Source organism: Pteropus vampyrus, unplaced genomic scaffold, assembly GCF_000151845.1.
Source record: "Pteropus vampyrus isolate Shadow unplaced genomic scaffold, Pvam_2.0 Scaffold82, whole genome shotgun sequence".
In the NCBI taxonomy this organism is placed as follows: Eukaryota; Metazoa; Chordata; class Mammalia; order Chiroptera; family Pteropodidae; genus Pteropus; species Pteropus vampyrus.
This window is the reverse complement of record NW_011888863.1, coordinates 8,739,220-8,751,838: the sequence shown is the minus strand read 5'-3', so window position 1 is coordinate 8,751,838 and position 12,619 is coordinate 8,739,220. Positions and strand designations below refer to the sequence as shown.

At 34.9% G+C, this 12,619-nt stretch overlaps 1 protein-coding gene across 1 annotated transcript in view; it reads left to right on the top strand.

The window, feature by feature from the left end:
- Window positions 1-12,619, top strand: part of SLC2A13 (solute carrier family 2 member 13) — a 315,165-nt gene that overhangs the window by 38,388 nt on the left and 264,158 nt on the right. Inside the window, exon 2 of the mRNA XM_011363165.2 lies at window positions 11,967-12,126. Within this exon, the coding sequence (XP_011361467.1) occupies window positions 11,967-12,126 (160 nt within the window). The remainder of the gene's footprint in view (window positions 1-11,966; window positions 12,127-12,619) is intronic.

The window sequence follows — 12,619 nt, the reverse complement described above, 5'->3', positions numbered from 1 at the left end:
GGAAATCATGATCCATATCATTTTGCCCCTTTGGTATATGGTGAGGACTGTTTTGTGAGCCAGTGGATGGATGATCAGCTTTTTATAAATGTTCCTTTTGTGCTTGTAACAATAATGTGTAATCTTCCCTTATTGAACGGAGAATTTCATAAAGCAGATGCAGGTCCAATGTAGTTGTATCGGTCAACTCTATATTTTTTTATTGAACTTTTGTTTCTTAGATCTATCAATTACTGATTCTGATGTTTTACTATCACTCACTATGATTGTAGATTTGTCTGTTTTTTCTTATATTTCTGGAATCTTTTCTATATATTTTGAAACCATGTTACAGGATCATATGTAATTTAACTGTTCTCTCTTGCTGGCGAATTGAACCCTTTATCGTCAAATGATTCTTTTGGCCTTTAGTAATACTTTTTGCTTTGATATTTATTTTGTTGGATGAATAGGACTGCCTTAACTTTCTTCATTTGGGCTTTTCCTCATTTTTTTTTCCCTTTTCTTTGCTTTTCTTTGTTTTTAATCTTGTTTCTATCCTTTTAACTTGTGTTCATTGTTTTTTTGTACACAAAATAAAGTATATATTTTTAATCCAAGCTGATTGCTTTAAATCTAGGCTGATTGTTCTTCTTTTTATTTGGTATATTTGATCCTTTTACACACATTATAATTATTCATATAATTGAACTTATTTATATCTGCTTTTGAGTCCCAAACTTATTTGTGCTTCTTTTTCTCTCCTTTTTGAATTGCCCTGTATATACATTTTTTTTCATGCAGTTTGCTCTAAACTAGTTTGGAAATTATATTTTGATTGTATATATTTTTTAGTAGTTATCATTGAAATTTTACTTGTGCATATTTCACAACATCCGAAGTTACACAATGTCTTTATTCTCCTTCCTAATAATATAAGCAACTTAAAACACATTAATTCCCTTTACCCTCCTCCCAGTTGCAATTCTATTCTTATGTATTTTGATTTTCTTGACACTGCAAGATATTGCTAATGGATTTTTGTTATTTTGTTTTTTAGATTTTCTTACATATTTAATACTTTCTATGTTCTTCATTCCTTCTTGCATTTTTATTCTCTTTGCATCATCCATTCAGGTTCCCTTTTCTATTTGAAATACATTTTTAGAATTTACTTAGGAATTTTGCCCTTGTTCTTGAAGATTTTTTTCTGTTGGACTAGAAACCGAGATTGATAGTTATTTTCTCTCAGCCCAATGAAAATACCATTTTACTGTCTTTCCATTGTTGCTGACAAGAAGTCAGCTGTCATTTAACAGAGAAATTCTAACAGCTGCTGGAACAGAAATAAGAGATAATGCCAGCAATAATACCAGCTCATCTGTGCCAGAGCTAGGTTCTGTTGATTGAGTAGAAGCTACCCCTAGATCTACAATTAGAATGAAGAGATGTGTGTAAGCCATGGATAGTAATGTAGGCGTTCATTTTAATGATCTCTTCTGAAAGCCGGTACGGCCCTTTTCACAGACTTGTTCACTGTCATCTGTCTTTGAGTCTATTTCTAAGAGTGTTACTGAGCCATAGTTATGGCATTTTTGCTTATAACCTTTCATAAATGTTAAGGATAGTATACTCTTTTTAGACCCTACAAGAAGAAACTGTTGTAAAATGTTGATAAATGTTTCACTATGATTGGTGCCTACCATTTCAAAGAATCAACTAAACAGTCTGAGTTATATATTCTTGGTATAATGAAAAACAAAATATGTAATTTATTTTATCTATTGAAATAATTTTGACTGCTTAAGAGAACCTAAAGATTTTCCTTCTCTTCTTCACTCCATTCCCTTTTATCATTAGTGAGACCTTGCTATCTTAAAGCCAGATGATAACTAGAGCTCCTAAAAGCAGACTTTGTTTCATTTTAGTGTGGCTTTCTCACTGCTACCATGTCTCTTTAACAGACCTTTTCCTTTTTGATTTCAAAAGTATCTTGAAAAATAAGTATAAAAAGTATGCATGTAGAAAATAATTCTCTATAGTTACAAAATAAGAGAAAATGAAAGTTAACTTGGCTATGTTCCTTATCAAACATTTAAAATTTTATCAGTACATAGATTCACATGATTACCATGTGATTATTAGACAATTATGTGGGAAAGTATGTTGTGTGTCATTGTAGATCTTAAAAAATGTGCCTTTTTCCTCTTCGTTTTTATGTGGTGAAGATTTTACTACATACTGACTTTTAAATGCAAGCAGCATAGGGATAGTCATGTGCTCTAGATGGAAAGATAATTTTAGAAGACGTCAGGGAAGATAATATCTGTTGGTGGGTGGCTTATATGATTTTCACTACTTTAAAAAACTCAGCAGGGTCATTTTGTATAGTTTTCAGAGACACGGGAAATCATTAATAAAGATCTTTGCTAATGAAGATGGACATTATGTTGCTCTGTGTATCTATGCTTCTTTGAACATTAAAAAATAAGTAAAAATTTTAAAAAATAATTATTCAGGCATAGTGTTCTAACCAAGTAAAATGTTTTGCCATTGTTACTATGTGCTGGGACAGAAAAACATCAGTTAATGCTTTGAAGTGGTCATCAGACAAGCCAAGAAATTCTCTGTAGCTCCAGAAGTGTGTTACTAAGAAATAGGGGAGAGGGGAGTCATAGAAAGAATGGTAGAGTGAACACTCAGAGGTTTACTTATCAGCTAGATTTTTTTAGTCCAGACTGAGGGGCAGATTCTCTGAGTGGTTTATACTGAAACTTCCCTATTCTTACAGTTTTTCTTGTTGTTAATCTTGGGGTTGATTTAGCGGTGGTTTCAAAAATACTAAATGGGTCATTTGTCTTGTGTTATTTACTCATTGCAACAGGATTTTCTAATGCTATATAGTTATGAAATTATAGAACATGGCAAGATATAAAATACTTGGATGACAGCATTTTTTCCCCCTAACATCTGCAGTAGGTCTATGACATTTCATATTGCTAGGATACTATTACTTTGTAGATAAGCTCATTTTTTCTTTCTGTACTATCCATAAAACAAACAAACAAACAATTTTTGTTAACTGCAAATCAAGAAATTCCCCAGGATGTGTCTAGCTGTTACTACCTACCCCTGGGCTCATTTATTTCTTTTATAATGGTTTCTTTTTCAACAATATCTTGTATCATTTTAATATCCTTTACTTTTCATTCTTGGAGAGCATCTCAAATTGATGTTCCACACATTCAAATTTTACACAGTTCATTAATTTGTTTACTGCCTCCAATGTGGTCTTTACTTCTGTATTTACATGTTCTGCTCTTAAAATTTTAGAGTTCTTGCATTCCTTCCTTACTCTAGCCATTTTTCTGTTTAATTTCATTCTGTTGTCCTTTTTTAATAAGCCAATTCCTCCTTTGTGGCTCTCTGTTTCTGCTTTTTAGGCAAGGGCAGACCTTATATTGAAGAACAGCTTAAAAATTTGGGGTGTGTGTGTTCGTATATTATTTTGCTACATTAACATTTCCTTTAATAGTTCTTTTTATTTTACTTCTCAACCTTTTATATCTACTGTGTGAATATTTCTATAACCAAGTTCTAGCCCTGCGTTTCTCTTATTCTGTGCACGTTTCTTGAGTATTTTATCTCTACCTATTCAATTACAATCTATATTCAGGTGATCTATATTTGGCTCCTGTTCAGGTCCACATTGTTTGTTGTTCTTAAACATTTACCTCTACATGTCTCATGGTGCTAAATATGAGAGAGCACCACTTAGGTTCCTGTGTGCTACATTCACTGCCTTGGGGAAAACGTATTGATTTCTTATTAACCTTTGTGCATTCCATTTGTGAGGTGTAAAAACGTAGTGCTTCTGCTTTTCTAACATTTTATAATGCTGTCTTTCTCATATAACCTATAAACACTGAGAAATTTCTTACATCTGTATTAAATTCTTGGCATGTCTTCCCATCAAGAAATTCTTTTCTTTTCCTGCCCTGTTCATCTATGTGTTCTAGGAACGCTTCTTTCCTCTTCTCTTTATCTGAATACTGGAATATTATACTATTACTTAAAATGATCTTGTGCTACAAGAGTGCCAAACCCACAAGTATCCAGATTGTTGTATATGGCTGTATAGGGGTATGTCTTGTTTGTTTGTTTGTTTGTTTGTTTGTTTTGGCCTGCTGAGTGTCTTATAGCTTAGTTGCTACATAATCAACTGAATACCTTGTATCTTATACTCAGTTGGCGTCTACATTTATAGTACCTACTAGCTTATGTAAGAAGTTTGAGACCCTCTTTTTTGGAAAAGAGTATTTAAAGAGAAGAAAAATGTTTACAAGATAATAAGTTAAAGCTACAGACTTATGGAAAAAAATACTGTGAGTTATAACCAAATTTTAATAGTGGTTATCTGTGGGTAGTGTGATTTTTATTTCTCTCACTTCTTACCTGTAGGTGATTTTTATTTACCTTATTTTTTACCTGTTATTTCTAAGTTTTGCTTAATGAACAATGGTTTTAGTATTAAAACCATTAAATCAGTAATTTAAAAGGTTTTGGTTTTCTGTATGCATCCCATATTACTGATAACAAAGACTGTGCTGGACACTTAGGCAAGTTATATTTCAGAAGATACGTGAGATGTGATCATGAATGAGCTTGTAGCCCTGCTTGGAGAAACAATGTGATACAGACTCTACTGAGAAGTTATTAGAAAAAAGGACATGGGCAGACCAATAGAATATTTTCAGGTAATATAAAGGTCATTTAGGCCGTGAAGGCTGCACTGAATTGAAATGCTAATGTCATGTTTGTAACTCATTGTTAAGAGCTTTTAAATACCGTAGAACATTACCTCTTCCAGTTATCCCCATATATAATCTTTCTCACAACCTCTCTCTTCTGTTATAGGCATTTTGTGTTGTATATGTTTTTATCACTTTGAGGCTTATTGCTCTTTGAAATTGCCCAGCAGTTTTTGGGTCTAAGGCCTTATATTTAGCGGGGAAAAAACCCCTGAGTTCTAGAACGTTTATAACCTGGTAATTGTAGATGCTTAACTGTTTAGAAAAATGCAGACATAACCCGTCCTGGGCAAGACAGCAAAACTGAAACAAATATAGTGAGGGATACGTTTGTTTAGACAGATTCTTCTCTTTGTTAAAATTATTTCTGTAGGGATCATAGAGCAATAATTTACAAAATGAAATTAGGACATCATAGTCATTGTTCAAAAAGCATTATTATTAAAAGGTAGCTTCATGTGCTTCTAAGAAGCTAATTAGTTGCTGTCTGGCTTATCATGCTAAGAGGCTGCTGTGATTCATGGGTATTTACCCATCTCAACAGGATTTTCTAATGCTATTTGGTATGAAATTATTTATACTTCTGAGTCAGGGCTTCAAAAGGGCTTCCAGCAGTTTTTGAAAGCCAGCTTCTGTACTCTAGAGAGTTTTGTGCTGTTTATGGTGAATCAGCTTGGCAGCGTTGAGAGAGTGTGAATCGAGTTTCCCTGCATTGTCTGAGGTGCAATTTTCTGGTGAAACGCCTCGAGCCAAGCTTAATAATGAGTTTTCATCTATGTGGACCTTATTTAATAAGAAACAAACTTTTCTTGTATCAAACTTTTAAATACTCATACTCAGAAATAATACCAACACAGCTTTTTGTGGTTACATTTACCCTAATATGTCCTTAGCAGAAACTTATACTGCTACATTTCTTATGTTAATTTCAATTCATGAGTTTAGTATGGACAATTAAGAATTTGCTTTTTTTTTTTTTTTTTCATCAGACATTTATTTGATTAGTAATTGGTGTAGGGGAGGAAAAACATTTTATCTACCCTTCTAGGTTCTTTTGGCTGGTCTAATAAGTAAATCGCCATAAGACAGATTAATGAGAAAATAACCAAATTTAACTACATACATACGTCTGAGAACCCCACATACGTGAGAGGTTCAGAGACAAAGTTAGAATGAGGTATAGATGACATTCTGAGCTAAGGATGAGGTACGATGCCTTGGCATTTCAGAGAAGAGGAAGATCATTCAGAGGATAAGAAGAGCAGATGTTTAGATATTTATCCTGCTCTATTGTTAGGTCATAAAAAGTTATTTCTAGTCATACCTCTTAACAATGGTCAAGGCCCCTAATTTAAATTCTTTACGGGAGGGGTTAAAGTTTCTCTTTCACCTCAGAGACTGTTGCCTTCGGCTGAAAATAATTCCCATGCCAAGTGGCACATCTTGGGGAGGCCTGTTCTGAAGCCCTGCATTGGACTGGGGGAAAAATTAAAAGTTCTTCATAGAATCTGCTAAATTTTAAATATTATTAATTACATCCACTTATGAAGCACATAATTCTTAATTTTGGGGACTCTCATACACTATTAACTGTTCTTCATTAGAATAGTGAGCTTTGTCTCAGGACCGAATTCCATTTGTTTCTCTAAAGTGGAAAGGAGGTTTTGGGGTGACATAGACTTAATGTCCAAGGTGGGTGTCATGTTTGGAAGTCCCTAAATTATGATTTGCATGGGTTTTATTGATAGCAGGTTAGGCTAACAGGGCCTATAATGTACATATTGAACAGACATGAATGTAATGAACATGGAATCTGCTGTTCTTCCTGATCATCAGCGTTCTTTTATCGTTCTCTATTTTCATAAAGCAGTTTTATGGACTTAAACTTGTCTAATTCAAAGTTTTACAGTTAATCACCTTTCTCATTTTTCTGAGTTATTTATCCTAGCTCTTTAACATGACACCTGGTAGCAGTAAGTCACATAGCAGGCAGTAGGGGCAGGGAAGAGATCAGACCCTTCTGACCTGAGAAGTTCATGTGTGCTAGCTAAGGGTAATAGAGACGAAAATAAAATGTTTCTGAGAAATTTCCAAAGTGTTGCATTCTAAACAGAGGCATGACACTCAGTCCTGGAGTGGTACATTACAAAGATTAGGGGACCCACATCTATGGGACCCACTTTGACATTAACTTGCTATCTGGCTTTCTGAAAATCTCTTCTCGTCTGCCTCTGAGGCTGGGTTTCTGTACATTTCCTAGGGGGATAATGAATGATACCTGTCCTGCCTGCCTATTGAAAGGATGACCTTCCATAATAATGCAAAATGGTGACATAAAAAGACTTTAGAAATAACATAGTGTTCAAGGGTAAGGTAGATGCTTGCTGGTTGTTTCTTTTCAGTTTCATTCTCCAGAAGTTCTTTAAATAGTACAATTTTTCAGGAATCATTTTTAGGCATTCTTCTCATATTCCATTTCTGGGTGATCTCCTCCATTCCCATAGTTTCAGAATGTACACCAGCCACAAAGAACCATCTTCTGAGCTCCAGATATTTGTATAATTCCCAAGCCCTGCCTGGCCCTGGTTCAGTTTGGAGTTCCATTTAAAGAAATATAGTCCAGTCACTAAAAGCAATTGAAAAGTAATACTACTCTTGTGTCTTGAAGAATATAATAGCACGTAGGTTATAACTCAGCAATATTTCTTAAAATTGGTACCTCCCATATTCCCCAGTCAAGTCAGTCATTCCCTTCATTATAGGATCTCATTTTTTTCTGTACTGACCCTGAGGCTCTCACAATTCTCTCCAGTCTTTTTTCATTTGAAATTCTGACAAACCGGATTTTTCGACCCATGTTTTCTGCTCCATTTATATGTGTGTGTGTGTGTGTGTGTGTGTGGGTATATATACACACACACACACACACACATATATGTGTGTGTATATATGTGTGTGTGTGTGCGCATGTGTATATATATATATATATGTATTATATATGTATGTGTGTATGTGTGTGTGTGTGTGTGTGTGTATAGTCTAGCATGAGAAAAGCCCAAAAACTATGCTGAGAAAGACCCAATTTTCTCTGAAGGATGAAGGAAGGAGAGGCTGGTTATTCTGGCAAAGACTCTGTTGGGTAGGAGAAGAGAGGGAGACTGGGGACATTCACATGTAAATAATCTATATTCTCAGCACACATACAGAGTGGTCTACTTGCTGCCTACTTGTGTTTTTCACAGAGCACCTCTGACTCAACCTGTCTGAAATTTGACCTTATGGTCCACCTAAACTTGCTTCTCTTTCAATATTATTTTTGTATAAAGTACCCATCAGGCTCCTAGTTGCTTATTCTGGACATCTGAACATCATCCTTAAATTCCTCCTCTCCCTATACTTCATGTGCCATCCAAATTCTCCTTAGCCTAGATACAAAATACATAATTTTAGGATCTTTTTAAAATTCCATTTCCAGTGCTGCCACTGTACTTATTGCTTCCTTGCAGTCAATTTTCCATACTCTAACCAAAGTCAACCTTTAAAAACATGAATCTGACTGTGACTTTTCCTCCTTTCCACTATTCAAAGGCTTCTATGTTAAGTACCAAACTCTTAATATAGCTTCTAAGATTCTTTATAATCTGGTTGGTCTCTGCTCACATCTTGAGAAATAGTACCCCCCCACAGGATGCCTTTGTTCCTGCCTCAAGGCCTTTGTCTAAGCTGCTCCAGTCATCTGAAGTATCTCTCACCCTCCACGCGCCCCCCCGCCCCCGCCCCATCTAGCTTTAGCTTACTCATTCACTTGATCTCTGCTCATCCAAGGCTCTTCTGATTCCTCATCCAGTCCTTTCACCAAAGGCTCATGTTCCCCACACTTCCCCTTTGGTGAGGCCCATTACACCTGAAATGTAATTACTGGTCAAACACATTCTGCTTAGCAGAACCTAAGCTCCATGAGAACAGAGGGCATGTCTTTCTTCTGTAGCACTCTGTTACTGGTACTTAGCACAGGACCCAGCTCAGATCAAATATTTTCATGAACACTTGCTGATAAATGGATGCTGTTTCCATGATTTGTGCTGTTTGCCTCTCCCACCACACCTTTATGCATATTCTGCCTCGCACTTTCTATGTGATCTCTGAGAGAACCCCTGTCATTTTGTATTTTCTTAAGCTTATGCTCTACTCTACAGAATTGTCTGCCCAGCTTTTCCTAGCTACCACCTAATCATTGTCAGTATGCAGCAGTGTCAGCATCGAAAGATGGGGTACAGTGTATAACTACTGTGACCGTTACCATGTTATTTTGAACTTTTTTGATTGCATATATTTATGAATAGGGTTTGCGTGTAGCTTCCCATATAAAAGGGACCCTATTTTGTTATACTCATCCTGATAATGCCAGCACCTAACACAGGTCAAACTGAATTGAAAAAGCCTCATAACTAGAGATATGATAATACTAGAAATTCTTGCTGATGTTATTGACTACTTTATGCTAGGCACAATTTAAGTGCTTTATTCTATGAACTCATTGATATTTCCCAGCTTCTATGAAAGAGTTACTTTTATTCTTTCTATACTATAGATGAGGAACTAGAGATCCAGAAAAGTAAGTTGTCTAGACTTACCCAGCTGGTACATGGCTAGGCTGGGATTTAAACCCACTGGTGCCAGAGTCTGTTCTCGTCTGTGGTGGTCAGTCAGTATAGTCTAGTGCTTTCAAAATTGGGTTCTGGAATCTTGCTGTCTGGATCAAATGCTGGTCCTTCCACTTGCTCATTATGAGACTTCGGGTAAGGTCCTTCTCTGAGAAATAGGAATAATTATATGTCCTTTATTGGGATGTTCTGTAGATTAAATAAAATAATCAGTTTATGTGAAATATCTAATAGAATGTAAGCAGTTTTAACAATGTTTAGTCAATGTGAGCATTCGTTAGCTCTTTTGCGGTTCTTTCCAACTCTAAATCCAGCGACTCTTTTTATAGTTCTTCAGACTTTTCCCTGTCATTATCTGTTACTTTTCAGTGTTCTGGTGACCTGGGGACATCTCTGCATTTCCTATCAGGTAGAATCTGTGGGCTTTGTGATAAGCAATCCTGCCTAAAACCATGGCTCTGATTGCCTGTGCTCAAGTCTGTGGGCTAGCTGGCTGAATAAAGATCTCTGGCTAAGGAGAGGAACTGGATTCCCATTTATAGACATACTAAAGGAGAAAAAGAAATCCAAATGATCAATTACTTTTGTCTGATTTTTTAAAAGTTTAATAGTAAAAGAACTAAAAAGAATATACAATTATCTTGTCAACATTTTCCACAAATGCTTCCTCTTTCTAAGTTAGACAAAGGCCAGTTTAGGGTGGTTTGTGCTATTGAACTGATTAGCAGTCAGATGGAAATTTTCAGCTGTTCAGGTGATGATTTAATCACAAAGACTATACCTTGTTTACTAACATACTTGTTATTTTATGAAATTCATAAAATTATAAGATACTTTTCATTATTGCCATATATCGACGGGCACTACATAACATTGGTGGAAACTGCAGAGAATATAATTCTGAGACTTATTGGTCTGACTTGTATGCAAACTTATTAACTACTTACCGGTAATTATACAACAATAAAGTGAATGTTCCAGAAACAGATATTTATTAACTAATTCTTGTCTGTCCATTTATTCATTTACTTTACTTAAAGATAAAGCAAGTAAAAATAGGGCAAAAATATATTTAAAATAGGTGAAATTGAAGATAATTGTGGCATCAAGAGGGAGTTCAGTTCACAGGATAAATACCACGAAGTCTTAAACACTTGGTAGAGGTGGGCCTGCCTACCTAAAGAGGAAAATAAAACAGCCATGTGATTTATAGTGTTAATAAACACAAATCAGTTACTGAGAAGCATAACTGTGACTAGAGAGAAATGTCTCTTGTTGTCCAGAATGTGGTAAATAGTACATTCAACATACCTTGTATAGAAAACACAGCAACAGGTTTCTTAGCGTTGTTACCTTCCATACAGTCTACTTTTTGGCCTTATACAGATCAGTTCCTTAAAAGCAATTTTATGCGGGTCCGTTATGCAACCCATTGATGTTCTGGTTTAATCTAGAGATTTATAGTACCTACAGATATAAAAGATTAAATTTTCTTAGATAATCGTGTTTTTTTTTTTTCACTGAGCTATTGGTGAGTATTGATTCGATATTAGTTTTAGGGTAAAAATTAGAAGTGAGCTAGGCATGGCCAGCAGGGCCACGATTTTCTTTAAGAAATTTTGAATGGGCTCAAAGTTGTGTACCATAGAATTGTAGTTTTATAAAGACATGGAGAGCATCAGGATCACCTGGAGGATTTTTAAAAGACAAGCCCATTTCCCCTCTGTAGATTCTTAAGTCTGGGATGGGTGAGGGCATCTTTGTTAAATAACGACAATTAAAAAAAACACATAAGTGATTTTAGTGATCAATGAAGTTTGAGAACTGCTACCATAAATTATGCTGCATTGATTTTAGATTTAAAAAAATTTAAAGCAGGTATAACCAAGTACACGTAGCCATAAACCATCTATTATACTGTTAAGACCATCTGGTTTTGAAAACTGTAAATTCCCAAAGTATTGTCCATTGTGAGTTGTATCTGAAATGTACATCTACCCAATTGAATAAGGTGATTTAACGTATGGATTTCTTATTAGTAAACCAATTAAGAGTTTTGGTGTGTTTACTGGAAATGATGATTTCGAATAGTTAATAGGTATTCTGGGACAATTTTTTTTATCCTCACTATCATCTGATTACATTTTCATGTAGACTAAAAAATATTTCAATAATTATATTCTATCTAGAGAGCATTTTCCTATTTTTAGTCTTCAAAAAATTATAAAGCATACTTCTATGCCTTCTAAATTTATATGAGATCTCTACAGGTACTTTATTTCTGGCTTTCCAGTGATAATATGAAAAATGATATTCAGAGATTAGTATCTCACACATTTTTTACCTATCTGCAGTAGTCATTTGTTATAAACAATATCTTTAAATATGTGGTAAACTTTTGTTTAAAGTAGAAAACAAAGCCCGTGCGTGTGTGTGAATCTAGCACTAATATTTATCACAACAACAGAAAGCTTGAGTAAATGTCTTATGTTCACTTTTAATTTCCTTGCAGGCATTGCTTCCATGACAGTGCCAGTGTACATCGCCGAGGTCTCGCCACCCAATTTAAGAGGTCGCTTGGTCACCGTTAATACTCTCTTCATCACAGGAGGCCAGTTCTTTGCAAGTGTTGTTGATGGAGCGTTCAGTTATCTACAAAAGGATGGATGGAGGTCTGTAAATAGTTCTTACATTTAATTTTCAAATAAATCATGATTTTAGAGGATGGGAGAAAAATTGAGAAATGTAGGAAAAATATAACTGGATATTTTGAATCATCATACCTAATTTATAAGTGGATGGCATTCAGCAAAACCAAAAGTGGACAAGAAGTTGATATTTATTTTAATGATAGACCAGCAGCCCACCATTGAGAATTGATATTTACAGGCTTTTTTTTTTTTTCTTTTTTAACATTTAGGTGACATTTCTCACACTGAGTAATCTTTTGCAATATTTGTTTAAAAATGAACGCAGCAATAAATATGCATGGAGTTCTTGAATTGTATCAGTGATTGACAAGCTGTTTATGAACTGCAGATAAAACTAACATTCTTTTTGGATTGAAGAGGTTACATTCTGATCTGAAAGAAAACTGTATTTAAAGATATAGACTTAGCTATACCGTATAAAAAAGATGTTATATATGTATATTTAAAATACACA